Raw genomic sequence first — 24,380 nt, 5'->3', positions numbered from 1 at the left:
TTACATTTAACTTAACATTCAGAAGCTGGAATGGAAATCTGGATACTCTGACTTCCATCGGAAGGTCTGCAGTTATAGATTATTCCAACGCGTTTGTGTTTTAACAGAAGGAAAGTGGAAATCTCTCAGAAGGTCGTGGAGGAAGAAGAAAGATACCGCAAGGAGATGGAAAAGTAATGGACATTCATTAACCTTTTGATTGCCGGGAGCGTTCAAACGTAAGACAGGGTAGAGTAGAGTCTTTGCTGACTTCGGGTCTTGAGAATTCTCCATTTATTCGATTCTTCTTCCAGTTCCAGTCGGCCAAGTTTCAAGACCACGTCATGCCCAACTTTCTTTCAGTTACAAATCATTGGAACTCATTGAGTCCCAGTAATATGGGCTGAGTCGAGTTGCCAGTTGAGTTGAAATACAGTCCCGACTCGACAAAATCGAGGAGGCAAATTCACACCGAACTGGGCAGAGCAAGCAAATTGTTTGCTTCTTCCTAGAGAAAAGTAACCGTCTTGGTATGGAGTTAGTACATCGAGCCCAAGCGGCCGTGGTAGAGGAAACACTCACACTGTCTTATTTTTTTAATTTTGTGTTTGAGGATATCGGTCGAAGAACAAAAAATAAAGAAAAACTGGGAGGAAGACTGGGGGCAAAAGGAGCAGCCAAAAAGCCCCCCACCTCAGACGTCCCAACCGCGTCACAGTCCCCCATCTAAGCACAAAAGTAAGTACTTTGTACGAGTTGGAGCTGGACGTGGGAGACGCACATTAAGAGTCTGTGTTATGGTCACCACCAGACTGCTGGCATTTTAAGGACAGAAGTATTTGCTTGCAGATCGGCCACATTCGGCCCCCGTCTAGTCTCCCGTTTCTCCTGCTTTAAAGACTCAGACCTTAATCAGTCGTTGGTCTCGTCTTAGATTCAGGAGCCGTATGTCTATCCCGCGCATGTTTAATACCCTCACTGTATTAGCCTCTGCCATTTCTGCTGGAAGGCTGATCCAGACTTTTATTTTTAGTTTCAGCACTTTTGATATCTTCTTCTGGGATAACAGAATCAAAGAGGGTTATGTATATGGAATTTTATCCACAAGCTGTAGAATATTTTTAATTGGTTTCCATGGGAATTTTATTGCCGCTTTGCACCAAAAATGTATCTTTCTACCTAAGTCTAATGTGGCTAAAGCTGTTTCTGATCACATAGCTCACGGTTCAGCACCATTTTAACAGTACTTTGTCTTCCGCACGCTGTAGCTTGGATCTCTGAACGTTACTCCCAGTGTAACGGGGTGTACAACTTGCTATGTCTACAGTTGTTCCAAAGGAAGGGTAAATAACGAGTTTTCCGCCACCCCATTAGTGAATTTAGTGAATATCATCTCACGTCACCACTGTATGACCCGTTTCACGCGTTCCATGAGAAGCACAGCATGCTCTGTGCCGTCACCATTCCTACGGCGTTGGCCCCACTTGCGTCACCTACAGCTAAAGCAGGTTTTCAGCATTTTGATACATTGTTACCTTATTGGGGTGTAGTGTTAGCTGCTGCCCCGCCCCCGCGCATGTTCAGTGGGAGACGTCCTCATTCCTCATGCACGTTGGCCAAGTACGTTAGATCATGTGCGGTGAATATTAAACAAGGGCGGCTGACTATTAGGTGTAAGCGTGTGTAGCTAATAGTCTATGAGAGAAGGAGAGGACCACCGCTTTATATCTGCTGGGTTTCAGCAATGAATAGTCAGCAATGTACATATCCCGTGCTGGGCTTTAATTAGCCATAGGGATCATTCTCCTTTTATCCTGATAGATTAAGGATACCTTCCTATTATTATTTATTGTGTTATGTAGCGCCAACATAGTCCGCAGCGCTGTCCCATTCATGCCAAAAGAACCAGGAGCCTTGACTGCCTGTCGTTGGCCAGTGCTGATAATGAGCCTTCTTGTTATTAGCGATATCTCACTTGGAACCGGCCACTTTTATTCCTTTTCACTTTTACGCTTTTACCAAAAATACCATTATTTGCAGAATAGATAGAAATATTTTTTCTAGTTACATTTTTTTGGCTTCTATAAAACACCCATATTCAGAATCTGGATTGTAACATATGTAACCAAATTATTTGTGAGCACCGGGGTTTACGCAGTTATATGGGGTTACAACTCCCATCATCCTTAAGAAGCCGATTAGAAAAAGTGCTTATTACTTTTAATACTTTACTAGACTTACTAGAATTTCTATAATGTTTTTACTATTGAGAAGCTTGTCTTCTTCTTCACCGCATGTATCAAGAACAATCCTTAAGGTTCTAGATGGTAAACAACCCAAGAACAATTTTTATCACTGCCTTCCATTTCACGAAATCATTTTGTACCATTTCTAACAATACCGAATAATGTCATAAAGCTCCTATAAATATTATTTCTCGTTACTTTATGACAGCGGTCGTATCAGCCGCTGTTTTCTCTGTAAATCGCTACTTGATTGCTTACCCATTGGTCAAATCCACCCTTTCCCCCCCCCCAGAGCTGTAATCCAACTAAAAACAGAGCGTGGGAAAGCAGAGACATATGAATTACGAAACAAATAAAAATAATTCAATTGGATTTTTCTACAGTTTGTCCATGTAAAGAAAAAAAAATACTTAGAAAAAAAAATAAAATGTGTTTATTCTATTAAGGCGGATAGAAAGCAGAAAACTCCCACTATTTTTTTTTATAACGGAAACAGGCGTCTCTCACAGGATTCTAGAATTTGGTCATTTTTTCTGTAACTGAAATGTCAGATTATTAGTGACTCAAATAAAACGATATAACTATATAACAGATATCTGGTACCGGGGGCAGTCTATACACCGAGTGAATTTAATATAAAATTAAGATCTGTTTTACTGTCCTTTTCCCAAAATTCATGGTTCATCTTAGTCTCTGTTTAGCAGTTGCTACATTTTCACAATTTTCCACGTTTTTGTTCCTAGTTGATGAAAAACATCAACTCACAGAGGAGGCTGCAGCTGCTGCTGCCGGAAGTCAGATCAAGCAGGTTTGCAATTCTACTTTCCGTCCGCTTATTAATTCCAATATTTTCCTTATTAATTCCAATATTTTCCTTATTAATTCCAATATTTTCCTTATTAATTACAATATTTTCCTTATTAATTACAAAATTTTCCTTAATAAATCAAGTATTTTCTTTATTGAATCCAATATTTCCCTTATTAATTAAATTTTTTTCCTTATTAATTCCAATATATTCCTTATTAAATGCAATAATTTCCTTATTAAATCAAGTATTTTCTATGTTACTCTTTCTTCTTATTTTACCTCCTGACAGCCAGAAGTAATAATTTTTTTCCAAAAAATGTATTTATTAAATTTTTGTTGCATATAAAAATACTCCATTATTTTATCCTTTGTTATTTTTATATTTTATTTTATTTCTTTTATCCTTCATTGCATTCATGTCACGCTGACAGTATGCAGGAGGCTTTGTTCCCATGGAAGTTACCGAAATTGCATGGTTTCGGCTGTAATTCCTGCGGGAAAAAAATTTCAAATTTCTTCCAGCTGTAAATACGTAAACTCCTGAATTATTATGTTCTTAAATCATCATAGAGATTTTTTTTCTCTGGTCGTGAAAATATTTTTTTTTCATATAAGAAATATACAATGTATCAAGTGTAGAATGAAACTATTTAACAAATAATATATAATTATTGAGCTCATTTAAAAAGGATTCTAAACATTTTTAGAAATAAAATGCTTTTTAAAAAGCCATTTAAAAAAACCCAAATACCCCGTCACTGACCGAATCATTGATTTGATGATATTGTTTTTTAAACTGGTTTATTGTGGCGTTTCAGAAATGTTCTCGAGTAAACAAGATTTGTCCGTGGCTTAGAAATTTGATTTTCAACTATATTTTGTTAAAAAGAACTTTAAAAAATGGTGTCTCAAGGTGAAAATTGAATTTGTTTTCTCCATTATCAATTGCGTGAGGACGGTATTGCTTTCAATTAGAAAACTTTTGTTTGTTTTTTTAAAAACTTTATAGCAAAGCTGGAGTTTTTTGTAACTATTTGTTGAGAAAAACCATGTTTACCCAGAACACAAAATGTTCTTCGCTTTTGTGCCTTTCACATCCAATTGGGGGCTGATAGGCTGCGACGTAGTTTGTAACTTTGGGATAGTTTGTAACTTTAGGATACTCTGTAACATCGGGATAGTTTGTAACATCGGGATAGTTTGTAACATCGGGATACTCTGTAACATCGGGATAGTCTGTAACATCGGGATACTCTGTAACATCGGGATAGTCTGTAACATCGGGATACTCTGTAACATCGGGATACTCTGTAACATCGGGATAGTCTGTAACATCGGGATAGTCTGTAACATCGGGATACTCTGTAACATCGGGATAGTTTGTAACATCGGGATAGTTTGTAACATCAGGATACTCTGTGACATCGGGATAGTCTGTAACATCGGGATAGTCTGTAACATCGGGATAGTCTGTAACATCGGGATAGTTTGTAACGTCGGGATCTGTTGTAACGTCGGGATCTGTTGTAACATTGGGATCTGTTGTAACATTGGGATCTGTTGTAACATTGGGATCTGTTGTAACATTGGGATCTGTTGTAACATTGGGATCTGTTGTAACTATGTTTCATAAAGGTTCTCTAACCCAAGGATGAGTTCATTCAGAGATTTGTCTCTCTTTATAATTAGCATTTGGCTGGTTTTATCGATATGATGGGAAATTTCCAACTCTTAGAAAGGTACGGTGTGTTTGGTGTGTTGGCTTCTCCCTGTGTGGTTTTTCTGGGTGTTTCACTCCTTGTTACTTTTTACCAGCGTTACAAATAATCGTTTTATGTAACATAGAAACATAGAATCTGACGGCAGATCGGCCCCATTTGGCCCCTGTCTAGTTTTCCTGCTGTAAAGACTCAAACTTTAATCAGTCGTTGGTCTCGTCTTAGATTCAGGAGCCGTATGTCTATCCCCAGGGCCGGCCCGACAATGGAGCCGAGTGGGGCAACCGCTCCAGGCGGCACTTTTGAAGGGGCGGCACTTTGCCGCCCCAAGCCCTTTTTTTATTTTAAAGCGAAAGAGAGAGAAAGGGGCGCCGAGTGGTTTTCGCTTACCAAGCTGTCAGTACCCGCTCGGCGCCCCTCTCTCTCTCCTCTGCGGCGAGTCTCCCTGTTCGGTCTCGGTGCTCAGCATTACAAGCCGGCACCGAGACCGAACAGGGAGACTCACCGCAGGACTTCTGAAAGGTAAGTACAAGGGGGGGGGGGTAGATAATAGGGGGGCGGCAGGGACGGAGGGAGAGGAAGGGTAGATAAGGGGAGGGAGGCAGGGACGGAGGGAGAGGAAGGGTAGATAAGGGGGGGGGCGGCATTTTAAAATTCGCCCCAGGTGGCATTTTGCCTTGGGCCGGCCCTGTCTATCCCATGCATGTTTATTACCCTCACTGTATTACCCTCTACCACCTCTGCTTGGAGGCTGTTTCATTTATCATAAAATGTAAAATGTAGTTTCACAGGGGGCTATAGGCGGGCCTCACAATAGAGAAAGGGACACATTTCCCACAATCTTCCTTTTGTTCTATACGTGGACCGGTAGCACAGATTATATACGCTGTATCCTTCTGTGCTCAGCTTGTAGTCATACTTTTTGTTCATGTTTATAGCTTATATTGGCCGCCGCCTGTCCTTAAGTCGTTATTACCCTTTTATTTTTCTGGAGGGGTGCGGTGTTATGCGGTGTGTGCCTTACCACGCGATGCGACACTGCATGTGTTTCTGAAACATTTTTGGGAAACTGTTTTTACGTGAAAGCTTTGTCTACGCTTAGAAAGGGAAAGAGAAAAAGAAATCGAAAGTGGAGAGTCTGTTTGAACAAAAGAAGAATAAAAAGGAGGTGGAGTTTGAAAAAAAACTCGCAAAAGAAAAAGAAGGGATGCTTGAAAAAGAAAAACAGCTCAAGATCAACCGTCTGGTCCAAGAGGTACGGCTTTGCCTGGGCGTGGGGAGACGGCCGGTCCGGCAGGTGGGTTAGAGGACCTGATAGCCCTTCACCAGGGAGTAGCCAGGAGAGGAGATCAGGAAAGCAGGAGTTACTTTATTGTGTCTTTTTGGGCTGTAGAACTTTGTGATACCCTCATACCCAACATTCTGAGAACCTAGAACAGAGGGCTTCATGGGGTGAGGGGGAGAGGGGCATCAAGGGAGGAGAGAGAGGAGCATCAAGGGAGGAGAGAGGAGCATCAAGGAATGAGAAAGGAGCATCAATGGAGGAGAGAGGAGCATCAATGGAGGAGAGAGGGGCATCAAGGGAGGAGCATCAAAGGAGGAGAGAGGGGCCTCAAGGAAGGGGCATCAAGGGAGGAGAGAGGGGCATCAAGGGAGAAGAGAGGAGCATCAAGGGAAGAGAAAGGAGCATGAAGGGAGGAGAGAGGAGGATGGGGATTCGTGGAGCAAAGAAGAACTGGCCAAATTAGTGAGCAGCACTCTAGAGATATTCCTAAAGCCTGCAAAGAATCTGTCCTGCAATATATCAAGGGTCTAAAATCTAACACACCTCTGCCTCAAAATGGGGTTGTCTCATGCACTTAATCGCTCTTCTAACCTGTTATGCATCGGTGACCTGGTCAAGGTGTCAGAAACGGAACGAGAAGATCTAGAGGAATCAGAAAAGGTCCAGCATTGGGTGGAAAGGCTCTGTCAGACGAGGCTGGAGCAAATCTCATCAGCAGAGAACGATACCCACGAGGTATGCAGAGTGCCGTGGATGTCCGCCTAATCACAAGACATGTTGCATCTTGGCGGGGTGTGCTGTGGTTGTGTGGCTTTTGTGCCAAATGTAGTCAATAACTATCAATGTAAGACAAATCTACTTTTCCCTTCGCCATGTGTCCTCGCCACGTCCGAGAAACATTTTTATTTACAATAACATTTTCAGCCATAGAAAATCAAAAGCTTTTATGCTTTAATTAATACGACATTTTTAGGCTTTAGTGCAAAAAGTCCAGAACACGAGGTGTATTATAGAAGGAGCCAACAAAGGGTCCTGCTTGAGACACTTGTTAAAAATTGATAGGGCACTCCAAGACAAGACACATTGTAATGCTCTGTAGCCTCAAACCAGTTTTCACATTTTTAAACAAAGTACATAGAAACATAGTTTCTTTCTATTACTTTTTGTGATGATCACAGTACGTTAAAGGCTTCGTCATTCTGCTCACTACGGTCCAGCGCCCGGAACAGGCGAGATAAAGTGCAAAATAAAAGAGAAAAATTGCCAAGGAAGCTCAAAGTGTTATTAGATTTTGTAAGAAAACCAAAAGCGCCTTTACTAAAACTTCTCCTTCTCAATAGTGAGTTCATTAAACTCCCTAACTACATGTTCTAGAGTTCCCAAAGGACCCAAGTGATATTTTTATTTCTCATTCTTGAATGAATGGCTGTTATTGATATATTATATATATATATTATCCATATAATAAATATATATATATATTCCATATAATATAAATGAAGCATTATTGAAGACCGTGAGTGCTGTCTTTACTTTGAGATTATATATATATATATATATATATATATATATATACCATATATTATATTCTCTATGATATATATATATATATATATATTCCATATAATATATTCTCTCTCTCTATATATATATATATATATATATTATAATGTGTAACTGTGGCATGTAGATGTGCTGTTGCTTTTTGTTTCATGTTTTCCAGTTCTATACATCCTAATGTTAACTCCTTAGTAGCTGCTGAAACCGTTCTATGATATTTGCGTAGGCGTCCAGCGGGCGTCCACCTGCTGCTCCTTCTCCTCCTGCAGCGGTATCTCCCGCCACTGCCATGCGCAGGTTTGCCGGCGGGCTGCAGCTTCACACTACAGACTTGGATGACCTCAACTTAGACGAAGCAAGTCGCCCTGTTAAAAGGATGGCTCCCCCTCCTCCCTCACCGCGCATGTTGCCTTCATCGTCCTCATCCCACCAGTCACCATCACCTAACATTACCTTAATGAGGAGAAGTGCCCCACCAGCTCCGCCTGGTCCCTCCAAATCTTCTCCTATGCAGCCATCCTGGATGCACTTGCCTTCTTCACCGTCTCCAGCTCCCTCTCCATCCATGGTAGCCGGACGTCCACCACTCCCATTTTCCGATGAGCTGAGAAATTACCGGGGACGGCCAGCTTTGAGGTCTTCAAACCCAGAACCTTCTTATCCTCCAAGCCCAAAGGTATGGTCTATCGGGCATTCTTGGTATTAGACAACATTCTATTTATAGAGCTCCAGCAGATTCTGTAGCGCTATTATAATAAAGAGTGAAAATGAACAATAACATTAAAATGAACAATGAACAAAAAAGATTAATACACGTTAAGACAACAAGTAGAAGAAGGGAGCTTACAATCTACTAATATCTTCCAATATGCCCTGTCATTTATTTTATCATTTAAACATCCGCCTTGGAAAGAGTGTTAAAATTGTACTTTCGTATCATATTTAATCATCTTTTTTTGAGATTCTTATCCATTTATTAAACTTAGAAAAAAAAAAAAAAAAAAAGAAAAAAAAGAAACCTGAAAATGGAAAAGAAAAATTGATTAAATCTTCCATAAGTGAATGCCTGGTTGCCTAGAAATAAATATCCACAAAAGGAATTCTATAATCACGATAATCACGCAGTTTCACACCCCAGAGCTGCTTTCATGATTAAGCAAACAGGACTCTACCTGCTGTGACTCCTAATTTATTCTTGTGGCCTGTAAGTTATTGTAAACGGGAAGCCAGCGGTCGCTGATGACACGGCAGATACATTCTGTGTTCAGAATGTCTCTCAACAAACGGGTCCAGAAGAGTCACCCAATGACATTATCGGTGTAAGCGTGCGTAACGGTGCAATCCGCTTCATTCTCGTATTGTACATTTTAGAGCAGGTGGCCGGCGACTCCGACCTCGGTCTGTAATTCATTAATTTGCTTTGTGTTCTAAACATTGCGATTAAAGCGCTTTGTCATTTGTTTTTTTTAATGTTTAAACGACAAGATTGATGATCGGAGTCGATCGGGTGGAAATTAGATAAGTGCTCCGCTCTCGACATGTTACGTTGTTTTTGATGACGTAGAATGTCGCGGTGACATATTATATACAGGTCATGGAATATGTAGAAGATACGCCTTTATTCTAGAATATATCAGAATAAAGAACGTTTTGGGTATGAAAAGTAGGATTTTGCGATATTTATATAACGCGGGGTGTTTTGCTTTGTTCACTTACAACGAATAACTACAACAATATATTTGTTTGAAATATTCCACGGAATTTGCCCAAATTTTGCCCAAATCTTAGCAATTTTTTTTTATTTCACATATAATGATACCATGAGATTTATCCATTGTGCAGCGCCGTGGCATATGATGGTGCTATATAAATAATAAACAATAATTGTTGAAAACAGGGGAAGATTGTCAACTGACTCTTGGTGGCAATGGTGTCTACAGAATAAAATAAGTGCGTTTCAAACCTACTTTGTGTGAATAGTTGAGATATTGAGATCGGAATAGTTATTCCTCCCCAGCTATTGTTTATTTACTGATTGATGCTGATTGGCTCAGGCAGCCTTTGTAGGGAGGAGAAAGGAGAGAGTTTAGGAAATTGATCATAAGTCCTGGCTCTGCCACGGGCTGCCACCAGTCTCATAGTGTTTAACTATATGCAAGACAGTTACGGTGATTGATAAACTCGACAGTAGCCACAGGCGATTTTAATAAATACGTTTAGTTGTGAAGGGGGCCGTCCATCTTTCATTTCCATAAACAGGGATTTTCTCGCCCCGTGACATTTAAGCCATGTGAACGCGGCTGTTTATTATGCTGCAGCTGAAGAATATTTGTAGAGAAACTTTCCGCTGGGACGTGTTGTGACGAGTCGCCGTCCGAGCCAAGTAACACGTTCTGGAAACGATCCCGCAGCGCAAAAGAAAAAAATAGATTTTAAGTGTGTGATGCGATTTTCAGAACGTGTTACTTAAGAGGGGAAATTATAATAATAATAATAATAATAATAATAATAATTAATAATAATGAAAGCGTGGTAACCATCACAGAATGAGGAACGCGGAATGTTGGCCGCACGCAGGATGTTGGAGTACGTGTCGGGACAGAGGGATCCTCGATACGGGATTTCAGTTTATTTATTTATTGTGTCTGTGAAAAGAAAACCCTAAATATCTGGAAACATTGTTACACGTCAGCCACCGTCATTACATTACAATGAGCCTGGAACACGGACAGACAGACAGATATACTGCAGAGATAGATAGATAGATAGATAGATAGATAGATAGATAGATAGATGGCTGATGGTTCTCTTCTGATTTTAAGAATTATTGGATTGGCAATCTTATACTAGAATTGGTGATTTAGAACTCCCATCATGCTCAGCTAGGGACTTGCGGGGAGTTGTGATAACACCGTAGGGAGCGAAATCTAAGGCTGCCTCCTTGTGGGTTAAAATTGCAAATCTTTCTTGGACCCACAGAAACATACATATGGCCCCATTCAGCAGATCGGCCCAATTCGGCCCCCATCTAGTCTGGACTCAAACCTTAGTTTGCCGTACTTTCATACCCCGACAGTATTGTTGTTTCCGTAGCCGTATTTCAATGCAGTTATTCCGACCCTTTCCTCCAAGACGGGAAAACGTCAGCCAGCCTGACGGCGATAAACTGTATCTGTCAGTCGTTAAATCAGTCATTCTGAAGGTTCCATCTCACAGGTCGTCAGAAATACGTCAAATGTCAGCAAGATCTCGTCTTCCTCCGGCTCCGCGTTGGTACGTCCCGTCCCGTCTCGTGCACGGTTTGGGAATTCTTAGTGCATGCTGGCGGGAAAGTAACGTTTTGGGGAACACAGATTTCTTCTGCCGTAAGCACACAGTATGTCCGCATGTATATCGGCTGCTTGCTTCTGAAATCCCCCTTTGGAGACATTTAAATGGTTCCTTTGTTATTAGTATCGTTGGGCGCGGAAAGGTCACGGCGCTGACAAATTGGACATAGATTTTTTATTGCGGGATATTTGGGCTGCCGGTGCCAGCGCTCACATTAAAATAGTTTATGTTACTGAATGAGAAATCCCAGGACCGGAATGAAGGACATTAATGAGATCCATAAGCAGGGCCGGCCGAAGACTTAACGCCGCCTGGGGCGAAGTTTAAAACGCCGCCCCCCCCCCCCCCGCCGACGCCGGGGGGGGGGGCGAAGTTTAAAACGCCGCCCCCCCCCCCCCGCCGACGCCGGGGGGGGGGGGGGCGGCATTTTAAACTTCGCCGACGGCATAATCTACGACCCCCCCCCCCCGGTACTTACCTTTAAACAGTCCTGCGGCGAGTCTCCCTGCTCTGCCACGGTGCCGGCTTGTAATGCTGAGCGCCGGAAATTGACGTCACTTCCGGCGCTCTGCATTACAAGCCGGCACCGGGACCGAACAGGGAGACTCGCCGCAGAGGAGAGAGAGAGAGGGGCGCCGAGCGGGTAAGCTAAAACCACTCGGTGCCCCTCTCTCTCTCCTCCGCTTCAAAAAAAAAAAAGCGCTTGGGGCGGCAAAGTGCCGCCCCTTCTAAAGTGCCGCCTGGGGCAATTGCCCCAGTCTGCCCCATTATAGGGCCGGCCCTGTCCATAAGACTCGTCTGTTGCTTTAAAGCACTTGTGATTTTATTAAATGCTGGTTATTACAAAAGCTGCCGTGTCTTTTAATCAGAAACATAGAACCCGCCGGCAGATCGGCCCAATTCGGCCCCATCTAGTCTTCCCCCTTTCTCCTGCTCTAAAGACTCAAACCTTAATCAGCCGTTGGTCTCGTCTTAGATTCAGGAGCCCTATGTCTATCCCATGCATGTTTACCCTCTACACTTCTGCTGGGAGGCTGTTCCGCTTAACTACCACCATCTTAGTAAAGTAAATCTTCATTACATTCCATTTAACATTGTAATCTGCTAAAGCTTAGGTATGTACTGCAATGCCCAAATGTCCCAATGAGGGACTGGCCCTTCTGAACAGGGACACTTGGGAGTGGGAGATTTTTCTGCATGCTTGTTTGCAGTGCTTTGGATTGTGTTACAATACATAAAACCCACTGTTGTCTCTAATGTAGCAGTTTGCTCCAAGTCCACCTACCCACCGACGTCCTGTCGCCCCGATTCCTTCGAAGCCGGTCATGCTGTCTGCTGAGTCTAATTTTATGCTCAGACCAGCGGTGAAGCCGGACCCCCTGGTGAGAACCTTATTTCTAATTTTCGGAGTCTCGTAGGGCGTCCACCTGCCCGGGAGAAATCATTGCTTATTACACCTAACAATAAACCCTATAGATCAGCCGATGCTTTCCATCTTGTGATCAAGCTGATATCAGACAGAAACTTCGACCATTGATTGTTATCGATAGTTACGTTTGTGGGGGAAGAAATACCCTGAAGAGCCAGCATGTGCGATAACTTATCGGGGATATTCAATCAGGAACGTGCGTTCTAGAGCTTGTGTTTTTCTAGATAAGGAATGGGCAGTCTAGCTCGCCAATTAGTCTGAAACACCATGCAGGTTTACTTTACTATAATAAGATATTTTAAGATATTATTATATACGGTCTGCTTGTGCTACAAATGAAACTCCGTTTTAATTCCCAGGTTGTTGTTTTTTTTTTTTTTTTACTTATAGCCGCCGGAGATGTTAAAACGGATGGTTGTGTACAACACTCCATTTAGCGGAAGCCGAAAACAAGTAACCACCTACGAGCGATAATCTTTTCTAGAGATGAGCGAAATGTTTTAACCAAAATCGTCAAAGATTTCTGAAAACCTACAACAAAAACACATTGTAATTGGAGCACATCCAACATCACATGATCACCTTCTTTATTTTCTAATCCTGCTCGTAATAGGCGAAAACATTTTTTTTTTTACTAGAAATATTGAATCCCGAAAAACAGCAGAATTCATATTAATTTCAAACTTGCAGGAACCATTTGGCTCATCTCACTTTGTTTTCTTTAATGGTTTCTCTTGGTGTTTTTTATTTATTTATTTATTATTTTTTTACATTAAAGTGGAAGATGAATGAAAAAGTTGCGTGCCCTGGCCTCTCGTCATAAATGATGGGTTCCTTGGACAACTTAAATAAGGAACTCAGGGTCCCAATTTGGTTTTTGGTTGGCATTGCGCCAGGCAAGAACCACATTGGGACCGTGAGTTCCTTATTTAAGTTGTTACTGTTGTTTACATTTTAAAGAAAAAAAATTATTTCATATTCTAACTCAACTGGGGATTTCCAAGCTTACTTAAAATTTTAGGTGGTCGACTAAATACATCACATGCATCCAAGATCATGAGGATGTAAGGATATATTTATATCTTATTATGTTCACCTTAATACGAACATTCCAAATAAATGTAATCCACCTCGGAATCCAGAAGAAACCATCAAACCATCATAACAATCTTGTAACCCCTTCCGAAAACAGAAAAATCATTAAATCGTCATTTTTCATGAAATGGATAAATTATTTCTGGCTGTCAGGAGGACGCGTCTGATTTTATCCTTCGTTTTTTTATTTTTTTCTACTTTTAACTTTAATTTCCTTTCCCGATTTCTTGGTGTTCTCTCCGATCTGCCAAACGTGAGCTTGTGTCTGATTTTAGTGTCATTTGTTTTGAGGGCTTCCAGAAGTATGTAGAGGACTTTGACCAGTACACAATGGTAAGAGCAAACTATCGATTATTTTAAAGTGCTTTATATGTATCAGCTAGGAGACAATCACAAGAAATACATTGGTGTTTAATAGAGAAGGAAAATGCCAAGACTATTTCATCTCAATATGCCTGTCTTGTTAAATAAAACTTGGGAAGGGTTGTATATTATTATTATTATTATTTATTTATTTATTTTTTTCTATTATTATTATTATTATTATTATTATTTCTATTATTATTATTATTATTATTATTATTAATATTTTTCTATTTTTCTATTATTATTATTATTATTATTATTCTATTATTATTATTTTTCTATTATTATTATTATTTTTCTATTATTATTATTATTATTATTATTATTATTATTACTTGCTCTGGGTTAGCCTTTAGATCATTACCATCCATACATTTCACTCTGATCACTTCGATTTAAAGATTTTTTTTAGAGATGAGCATGGTATGCAGAATGTTCTATTAAAACCAGAAATTTGTGAAAACACAAACCAATTTTTTTTTTTACTTAAACCCCATTGTTTCATTTCCCAAACCCAGCGAGGGGAGGAGCACATCCTACATCATGTGACAGTTTCATTATTTATTTTCTTATCCCGTTTGAAATAGGCCAAAACATCAATTTTTTTTTAAAGAGAAATGTGGCATTCCTTGTAAAAATTCCCATTCATTCTATTTCCCCCCCTAAATGTTTAAGTGGCAGTTTGTCCTCGGGTGAGGTGTTAGTAAATTGTAGTTGAATAATGTTTATGCGTATGGTCTATGTATCATAATACCATAGGCCGTCGAGCTCTTTTTATCTCAGTCCTTGGTGGTTGGATTGTTGTCCAATATTCTGAAATGTAACGAGGAACCTCTTCATTCTACCCAAAAAGAGTTAACAGATGTACAAAGCCGTCTTATCATTCAGACACCCGACTTAAAAGCCATTAAACCGTTGAGGTTGCTGACGCCGAACATAAGTTTTAGCTTTTCCTTCGGTGACAGATGACAAGCTGCGGAGCGGCGCGACTCTTATCTCATTTATTTGGCCAACAAATCCAATCTTTGTCCGGAACGGACTCCTCTGATCTCATAAACGCGAGAAGAACTCAAACCACTTTGGTTGAATTTTTTGAGGGCCTCTATAAAACCTCCTTGTGTATTTTTTTTTTTTGTATTTTAAGTCCTAAAGAATATATTAGATCTTTTTATGAACTTTTTATTCTATATGGAAGTTGGTTTGTAAACTCTAGAACTTTAGATTTCGTGTAGATCATGTAGATGATGACATTATTATAGATCTTTTTTTTTCCCTGTATTTTTTATAAATGTTTTTCTGGACCACGTTTGGTTTTTAGTTTACTCCCGAACAAATTGCCGGGAAGGACGTCCGCCTACTCAGGATAAAAAAGGTAAATATAGTAGCGATTGAAAGGATGTTAATAGTTTAGTTCTCTTTGGAACAGTTCATCCTTTATTACATTTTTAACAAAATTTTACTTGCCGCTGTCATCCTCCTCCTGATTGGCTGCACATTTTATTTTTTGTAGCTTTTTATAGAACATTGTATATATTACCCCTCATTAAATAATTTCTTTCTTTCGTAATTAAAAATATTTTACTATAATTATCTAAAATGGCTAAAACATAAAATTTGCAAGTAATATAGACTCATTATTTATTATTATTATTATTATTATTATTATTATCATGTGATTAGTCCATTATAGAAATGGTCTTTTTCCCCAAACTGTTGATGTTTTTTACCAAGTCAATATGTTTGAAAACAGAGTCCCAAGTAAAATGTGCTTTAGAATTTATTGCAAAAACATGGTTTTTTTTAAAAAAACAACGTATTTAACGCAGGAGGGATCTTTGGACCTTGCGGTTGAGGGCGGCATCGATTCTCCGATCGGGAAAATAGTGGTATCTGCAATTTATGACGGTGGGGCGGCTGACAGCCACGGTGAGAATGTTTACTAATTACAGACATTTAAATAGACTTAGTTTACTATATTTTTTTATAACAACTGAAAAACATAAATGAATTGATATTAAAATATATATTAATACGTTCTTTTGGTGGGATCAAGACAAGCTTCTGCACCGTTGTATCCAATGACTTTTCTAGAATACTTTTGACTGCATTGACCAAAATGTCTTCTAGAAAAGGCATAGAATGCATATTTTTTCTGTCTTGTAGGTGGAATTGTGAAAGGGGATGAGATCCTGGCTGTGAACGGAAAGATATTAACAGATGTGACCCTCACCGAAGCTCAAGCAACGCTAGCGAAAGCTTGGAACATCGGAGGGGTACGTGCCTAGCGCCCCGGCCAACGGCCCCATCTACCCAAGGCAGCTTTTATCGTGATGTTTCAAGGTTGATACGTTCCTCTTATTGTTTGTATATTTATTATTCTTTACAGGACTGGATAGACCTAGTCATTGCCGTATCCCCACCCAAACAGTACGATGACGAAGTGTAAGTATTTTAATACATCGTCGGTTGCTGGTTATTGCTAAAACCAAACGTATTCCATTTACGTTATTCTGAATCTACTCCTCCAATAGCCCAGAACAACATATATTTATTTATAATGTATTAATTACCATTTTTATGTTGAGCCCCAACAAGGTTGTTGACCATTTCCGCGTAGTTCTCTAGTTCTTCTGTTCTAAAGAAAAGTCATACAAGATGGAAACGTTCTTGGGTATGAATCTCAAGGTTCTACTGGTAAAAAGGGGTTAGGCCAAGTCAATGACATTTCTGAATGTCGGTAGGCTCTAAAATTCTTTCCTTTGTCCTTAACCGTCACACCGGGGGCAATACGTTGACCCAGACAAGATCAGGAGGACGTCTAACTTGTGTGCCTCTGGCTTTTCAAATACCATTGTCTTCAATACCATTGTAGCAACCTGAATTTTTCTATATATTCCTTTATGTTTATATTGGTTGCCCGGTGTCATGGTCTACGTTACGATGTCATAGAGTGGACATCTCGGCGGCATCCTCTGCCAGTACTGGCCATAGACTTACCGACCTTTTCCCTTTTCTCTATATCCTTTTTTTTTTTTTTTTTTTTTAGCCCCCTTACCAAGGTCCGCATCACACCAGACACAACGCCGTTTGGTAACGGCGACTCTGTGTACAGGCAAGGGTTTCTCATGCAACTGCAATAACCCGAGCAATAACCCACCGAGGACCGCAGAGAGAGAGACCAGGTTTCTGCGCTACGGCGTCTGTGTGAAGCATGCGTCTCCGTAGCTAACGCACGGCTCGGTGTGACAAGCAGAACATGGTTCTTTGGACTGTTTCCTAACTCTTATGATAACGCAGAATCTATTTTCTGCCTCGTAAACACTCAGGGCTGCACGTTACACAACCATGAAAGAAGTTACTTTTATTAACCCCTTAATGACAAAGCTCGTACATGTACAGGCTCAAAATGCATTTTTTTCAACGGGTTAATGGACAGCCATTGTCCTTAAGGGGTTAATAGAGCAATGGCGGACTCTACAGTGCTAAAAATCCATAGTAATATTTAACTTGGCAATATTGATAAATTGATTGATGTCGTCTACCTATATGTTCTAGAATCTCTAGAATAACAATCGACTCTTTCAACAGTTTTATGTGCCTGTAACTACGCAAATTTGTCGATATTTGGAATCCTCACAGTTCCGTACATTCTTATTTAATTTTTTTTTAAAACATTTTAAACATTCTTCCACCCTTATTCCAAATACATTACATGGGGGATAATGTGAAAAAACAGAAATTACATTTATTTTAAACTAAAAAAAAAATATTAAGAAGAAAAAAAAGAGAGAAAGATGAGAAGCCCAGATTTTACAATAAATAATAGCATGTTTTTAACCAAAATAAAATAATCTTTTTCCAGTTTTTGTACAACCTAACTAAGCGATTCAATTTCTGGGTTAATTCCAAGTAACAAATTAATCACTGAGATAAGGCAAGAAAAGTCAACGCCGGCTGTAAACATTCAATTTGAAAGCCGTCCATTTTTATCCAAGTCGCTGGAAATGGAATTAAACTGATTGAATAGCGTGGGGATGATTTTATTCCTGGCAGAAATGAAATGATGCCGTTTTTACTTCAGTTTGTGTTATTAATTGTACTTTTGTTAATCAAGTCAGAGCAAACATTGTTGTCTCCCAGCGTTACATGTATCGGCTATTTCTCTTGAAGACATTTTTGCTCTGAGCTGCAATTTTAGGTTATTATGTGATATTTTGGTGTTGCCTCCACCTCCCAAAAACCACCTTCCCGATGACTGCTTTATGGTAAAGCGCAGCAATTCATGGGCCACCCACCCCCCATTAGCCGGTATGTTTTTGGGGAGGGTTTTCTCATATTTCCCAATGCTGTTAAAGAGTTGAGATTCCAGAAGAATAAGATCAATGGCATATTGGGACTGGGCGCTGCCATAGGCTTCACCCAAGGGAGCTACCCAGACACCCACCCAACCGTCCAATGACTCAGTTAGTGTAAAAAATATTATTATGAGTTTTTAATATTTATTTGTTATGAGCAATTTACTGCAAGATTAATACGGGACGGAAGTACATTTTATATTTGCAGCCTATTTTTAGACCTATATTTGCAGCCTTAAATATTAATAAAATAATAATAAAAATAATAATAAATAAAACAATCCAAAGAACTAATTATAGATTGCATGGGGGTTTTGGGGGGGTTTTTTGTTAAACACACCTATGCTTCAAAAACATTAATTGTTAATTTTTATATTTAATTTTAAGTTAGATGAGAATTATTAGAAGAATGAAACAATTATCATCATGCGCTAGAACGAATAAAAATGATGTATTCTGGTAACATTTTCCAAATGATGTTCATGTATTCGTATCGAGGCCTCTTCCATTTACTCCAACCCACTTAGCACCCGCCAGAAATGTAAATATCGCCTGCCCGCTGGGTAATAATTATTTATTGGTTTTAATCTATGTTTTCCTGCTAGGGAAAAGCTTGTGACGCAAGCGAAAAAAAAGGCATAATTTGCCTTCCGAGCACAATAGGTAGATTGTAAACCTAGATTTCTATATTTGAGAAGGTCTGGGGCTTTCCACGCGCCTCTATCAGTCATAATAAAACTGGTTTCCAGCACAACGGTGCATTTAGTCAAAGCCTCGGGCAGACGATACGACATTTGTACGAATATCCCGGCTAATGGATTGTTCATCCGCCGCAAACACATCATAGAACTCCTTAGCCTTTGCTGTAGACGACAAAAGAATTGTATAGAACTTGAAGCCGAAGGTTATTTTTGTCAATTAAATGGTACATTTTTAAAGTATTCTGACCTTTAAGGGCATATTAACAAATAATGTGTGTTGCTATAATTAGACAGATAGAATTCTACTACTTCCTGCGGGTTTGGAGATGATCAGCTGATCATGCGCTTATGTACCGCAATGCTCATTGGCTGCGTCCAGCGCATTGTGGGTTAACATTATTTTGTTTAAAATGTAGAAATAATGAAAATACAATGTATTTATACAGCTAACCTGACTTATAGATAAGGAAATAATCGAACGGGACTCTCTGGCCACTTTTGTTTTTGATTCTGCTAATTCTAATGCTTAGAAATAAGTATTAAATATTTTTTTATTTATGATGATTTTTTTAATTTATTTTTTAGGACTCTATTCTAAAAAAAAGTGGAAAAGAGGAAAACTAAAGAAACACCATTGAAAACAGAGGGGTCTGTAGACGGATGAACACAGCTGTCGTCCAACAATGCAGCTGAACAAATCAAATTAAAAGATAACCCTGTAGTGATAAGAGAGTCTAGAACTGTTCTAGAGGAAATCAACATAATCACAGCAAACAGTACAGATTGTGATTGTTTTTTTTTATATATATATATATATATATATTAGTCTGATCAAAACTTGCATTCTACGCATGTTTACAATAGTTTAAAAAAGATGCAATAGTATTTATTTAAAAAAATACTAATTAATGTTAAACATGAATGACAGGGGCTTTGCCATGAAGACTAACTGGTTGTAGTCAAAACTCAGGATTTCTCAAGATGGTGATGTCAGCAGTGATGTCATAACCCAAAAGCATCTCCTGAAAATGAATAAATTCCTTTTTTTTCAAATTTTGGATAATGTTCTTGCTTTTTTTCTTTAGGGAATCATGTATAGGTAAATGTATATTTCTGGAGTCTTGGTTCCCCATAAAGAGGTCAATGCATGGAACGTATAAGTGCTGGTTACACTTTAGAATGTCACGATGATCTTGTTACATTGGAGGTGGCCCCATTGATTGTTGGCCAATGAATTGGATGAATGTGATGGGTTTATGCAGGACATCTGGAAGCCATTGGAAATCAGGTTACTCCAGACCCTGTAACCAACTCTTAAGGCAGCCAGACTGCACAACGTATGGTCCTAGTCATGGAAAAACTCTAAAGATCAGGTGCGATGATGTTCCGTGCGCATTTTCCCACACAATTAGTCTAATGACCCTTTGTGTTGAGCTGCAGTCCCCTGATATGCGCAGCTACGCAGATGTCAGCAGATGTTCTGCAGACGACAAACAACAAGGTCCTTCCACCGGGAATTGGAACGAAACAAGAGGTGAAGAGTCAACAGGACATTATATCACTGGCCATCTCCGCTGTGCTGCCTGGAATTTATTATTATTATTGTTATTTTTATTATCACAAGAAGCTTATGCTTCACATACGTTTTGTTTGGAACCCTTTGGTTGAACGCCTTCTCTGAAACATTGTATCGTTGGCTGTACTAATATTATACATATACCTCCAACACATGTTCTTAGGGATATTAACCCCTTAATGACAAAGCCCGTACATGTACGGGCTCAAAATGCATTGTTCTCAATGGGTTTAGGGACCGCCAATTGTCCTTAAGGGGTTAATCATACTTAACAGTAATGCCGTGATACAGCACACCCCAGAACACCATTTATACTGGACTCCCTGTGGACCTCCAGCCTCTGCCCGGCATTGGCAGCGAGACCTCTAACGGTCTAATAAAAGTCTAATAGAGATTCTAAAAGTCTTATAGAATAGACTGCTATGCATGGAGCGGCGTTACTAGCGATCTGGTGTACTTTTTGGATGACCAGAGCCAAAAAGACATGATCCCCCCAAAATCTCTCTTCTTCTGTATGTGCCTAAAATGCACAGCACCCTGGGAGTTGAGTTATGATGTCATTATCACTAAAGAATAGAAACATTATTTCAAAGAGAGATACTTAACGGCTTTTCTAAATGATTATATACAAATCCCACCTCCCTAGAGGACTACCAGCATACTAAATTGCTTTAAAGACCACAAGGACTACAAGAAAACCATTAAATACCAGTAAGCATCATATCTAATGAAGAAAGCATTTAACACGAATAATTCAACTATTTGTCATCCCATCTTTTTCATTATGTATGATTCCACGATCAGATCCAAAACGCTTGATCAGATTTTTCTATCTCGGTTTGTAGGAGACAAAGTTTGTCTTTCACACCCAATTTTAGAAAATGTTTAGATTGAAAGGATACGAGAACTACAATGTTTCCAGTATCCAATAAAAGGGTTTTTGTATATATTATTTTTACCCTTTGTTGTTAAAAACCTCTGTGGGAACAACTCACGTTCTGGAAGGACTTTGTTTTAGTAAACCCGCGTACGGCTTCCCGCTCTCCATGAGATGTTCTGGTGTCATGATTTCCCAGGGCTGTCAATAATCCACAATTCCTTTAGGGATTTGGAAGATATTGGAGGAAACTCGGTTTAACTAAATGTTTAGTTAAAAAAAAAAAAAAAAAACACTTCCAAGGATCACAATGACCGAGATGGTTATTTGTGCTAGAATGAAATCACTGAGATAATAAAGCAAAAGTGTTTCGAGACACGGCTTCATAATAACCTCTTATAATTTAATGTTTTTATCATGCTAAACACGAACGTCCTCATTACAGAATAACTAAAATAATACTCTTTATTCATGTATTTCAAAAGCACCAGTGCCTAGAAATATAGAAACTGCTGGCAGATCAGTCGTTGGTCTCGTCTTAGATTCAGGAGCCGTATGTCTATCCCATGCATGTTTAATACCCTCACTGTATTACCCTCTACCACTTCTGCTGGGAGGCTGTTCCATGTATCAGGAACCGCCCTCCATTCCATCTAAGCCTCTGACCCTGTCGTTTTTTGCTGTGACCTCTTGTTCTAACAATATTGATGTAATCTGTGTGTGTTGGAAGCAGACACTGTACTTTCTGGTTGGATAATATAGGCACTTTATAATTAAAAATAATAATTTCTCTATGTTACATAAAAAATAAAAAAAAGTGCGTGTTATGATGATTGAGTCACAGAAAGTACAACAGAATATGATTTTAACCTTGATTTTTGACTTTGACTATGATTTTAAAACTGACCACTGAAAACAGAAATTTGGATTCTCAACCAAAATAGGTAAATAAATACATAAAGAAATTAATAAAGAAATAATAATAATAATAATATAATAATAATAATAATAAAGAAAAATAATATACAACTATACTAGAAAACAGTTTTAAATATAGAAACAAAGACCCAATAAAGTCACCACGATCATCGCCAAATCTCGACAATGAGCAATAAGTCACTCGTTTAACCACCAAATGAATCAAGGAACCAACTGACCAAAAAATGAGAAAAAGTCAGAATAAGTGGGTTTTCATTCTCTCACTTTTTTTGTTTTATTGTGGCAGAAAATTAAGAGGAAGGCAGAAAGTCTGCATAGGCGACTCGCCAATATCATGGGGTATCTGAATTTCCAGATGAGAATCATATCTACAAAGAGGCCTTCTTCTAAAAATGTAACTTCTGCTATGGAGTGTTTCCGTTAAGAATGTGTTCCTTTTGTCATGTGACTACACACCAGAATTAAGAAGTCCCTAAAAACATATAATAATTCCATTTTTGTTTCCGTCTTTTGGAAGGACAGCATTTTTTTTCTAATATAGCTTTCAAGATGCCTGCAAAACATATTAAAGATTTATAAAAGGTAGATAATAAAAGTATATAAAATATTAATACGGTAATATATTTGACCTATTGGATAATGTGGAGGAACTCACGCCAGATACTTATATACTAAGAGGACTACACAAATTCCACACCGTCCATCAGGGCCAGACACATATTCAATTCCGCTAATGAAATACCTTATTAATTAAATACTTAATGACTCTAAATACTTAGAACATGCGCCAACCTCCACCAGCTGTGTCTCAACGTTCTGCTCGATTGCAACTCAATATTTTAACGAAACCAATGAAAACGAATAAATCAATGAGATCGGGGGCAGATTTCAGGGGGTTCCGCGGACTTATGTTCCCAATTATCTTGTAACCATATCTTGTTATTCTTCAAAGTCCGCAGTTCGTATTACCCGCCCGCTATTTTTTTAAAGCCCATAAAAGTAAATGTTTCATTCTGTCTACTGGAAATAAAAACTGAATGATGATAAAACCTTTGTAGCCATTTATTTTATCCGGCAAGCCGCAATGCTACGAATTCCACAGCAAATAGCCGGCTTCCTTCTCGATGTCATAACCCTGAATGAATTCTTAAGATTTACAGCCCCCGTGATTGTGACAATGTATTCTAAGGCATGTATCTGCGATTACATGTACAGTATCAGAGCGTTCTGTCATGGGATACAGACGCCGTGTGTCACCTTCTTCTGCCCGGCACCAGAATTATCTAATTTGGGCTTTAAATTGTCAATTTACAGAATCTCATCTTAATTTCTCAACTTCGAAGAATGGAGAAATCCCAACCAATAATGGCAGAGATATAATGAGACGTTCGGCTTTCAGAACAACACACAAGTAGACGGGGTGGTTTTACTGCCCGTGGGGGGTGTAGAGAAGGGGTATTGATTGGAGGCCGCCCGGATTCACATTTTTATTTATTTATTGATATTTTACATCTGAAACTGGTCTGTATTTGCCCACAGGCAGCTTCCTTGGTAAAACCATTTTATGATGGAATATTTTAAAAATATAAAAAATATATATTGTTTTTGTTAATAATACAAAACAAAAGAAATGCAATTGCTAAATAATTAAATACAATATATATTAATACAACATTTAACCCATATTATAGACAGGTAGACACAGAATTATTGTATCATGTTTTTTTATATTTTTCAGGGGGGGGATTTATTTGTTCAAAAGGTTGTAACTCAAAAATTGTCATTGAAAAAAATGATATATTTGGAAAAAATGGAACAAAATTCTTTTTTTAATCCAAGTTGATGGATAAGCACGACCGCCCGAAAAATCCGGGGACCAAACGGCTCCACCATGCTGTAAAACGATAGGCTTGGTATTAGAGTCATAAGTAAGAATGAAGGGGAAAGGAGGGGCCTAGTCAAAAGGGGCAGAGTCTAGATTTGTATGGGTGGGGCTACATTTAAGAGCAGGTCCAATAAAAAAAACAAATACTTTCTTTGGGTGCAATATGTAAATATCCATTTTTTGTTAAGTAAAAGCAGATATTTTAGATAATGGAAGTCATGTCGGAAGT

At 39.0% G+C, this 24,380-nt stretch overlaps 1 protein-coding gene across 1 annotated transcript in view; it reads left to right on the top strand.

The window, feature by feature from the left end:
* The window catches only part of LOC149275702 (harmonin-like), a 31,225-nt gene extending 14,961 nt beyond the window's left edge, over nucleotides 1-16,264 (top strand). The window contains exons 13-27 of the mRNA XM_089504405.1: nucleotides 108-173; nucleotides 593-717; nucleotides 4,725-4,774; nucleotides 5,856-6,008; nucleotides 6,657-6,773; nucleotides 7,825-7,957; nucleotides 8,808-8,996; nucleotides 10,815-10,930; nucleotides 12,191-12,310; nucleotides 12,748-12,810; nucleotides 13,744-13,785; nucleotides 15,137-15,190; nucleotides 15,645-15,744; nucleotides 15,982-16,091; nucleotides 16,205-16,264. Of these exons, the coding sequence (XP_089360531.1) occupies nucleotides 108-173; nucleotides 593-717; nucleotides 4,725-4,774; nucleotides 5,856-6,008; nucleotides 6,657-6,773; nucleotides 7,825-7,957; nucleotides 8,808-8,996; nucleotides 10,815-10,930; nucleotides 12,191-12,310; nucleotides 12,748-12,810; nucleotides 13,744-13,785; nucleotides 15,137-15,190; nucleotides 15,645-15,744; nucleotides 15,982-16,091; nucleotides 16,205-16,264 (1,498 nt within the window). The remainder of the gene's footprint in view (nucleotides 1-107; nucleotides 174-592; nucleotides 718-4,724; nucleotides 4,775-5,855; nucleotides 6,009-6,656; nucleotides 6,774-7,824; nucleotides 7,958-8,807; nucleotides 8,997-10,814; nucleotides 10,931-12,190; nucleotides 12,311-12,747; nucleotides 12,811-13,743; nucleotides 13,786-15,136; nucleotides 15,191-15,644; nucleotides 15,745-15,981; nucleotides 16,092-16,204) is intronic.
* The last annotated feature ends 8,116 nt before the right edge of the window (nucleotides 16,265-24,380 follow it).

The sequence above is a fragment of the Sceloporus occidentalis genome, unplaced genomic scaffold (assembly GCF_023333645.1).
Source record: "Sceloporus occidentalis isolate IW3139 unplaced genomic scaffold, rSceOcc1.0.p SCAF_270, whole genome shotgun sequence".
Lineage (NCBI taxonomy): Eukaryota > Metazoa > Chordata > Lepidosauria > Squamata > Phrynosomatidae > Sceloporus > Sceloporus occidentalis.
The sequence above is the reverse complement of the archived record's forward strand: the minus strand, read 5'-3'. Positions and strand labels throughout refer to the sequence as shown.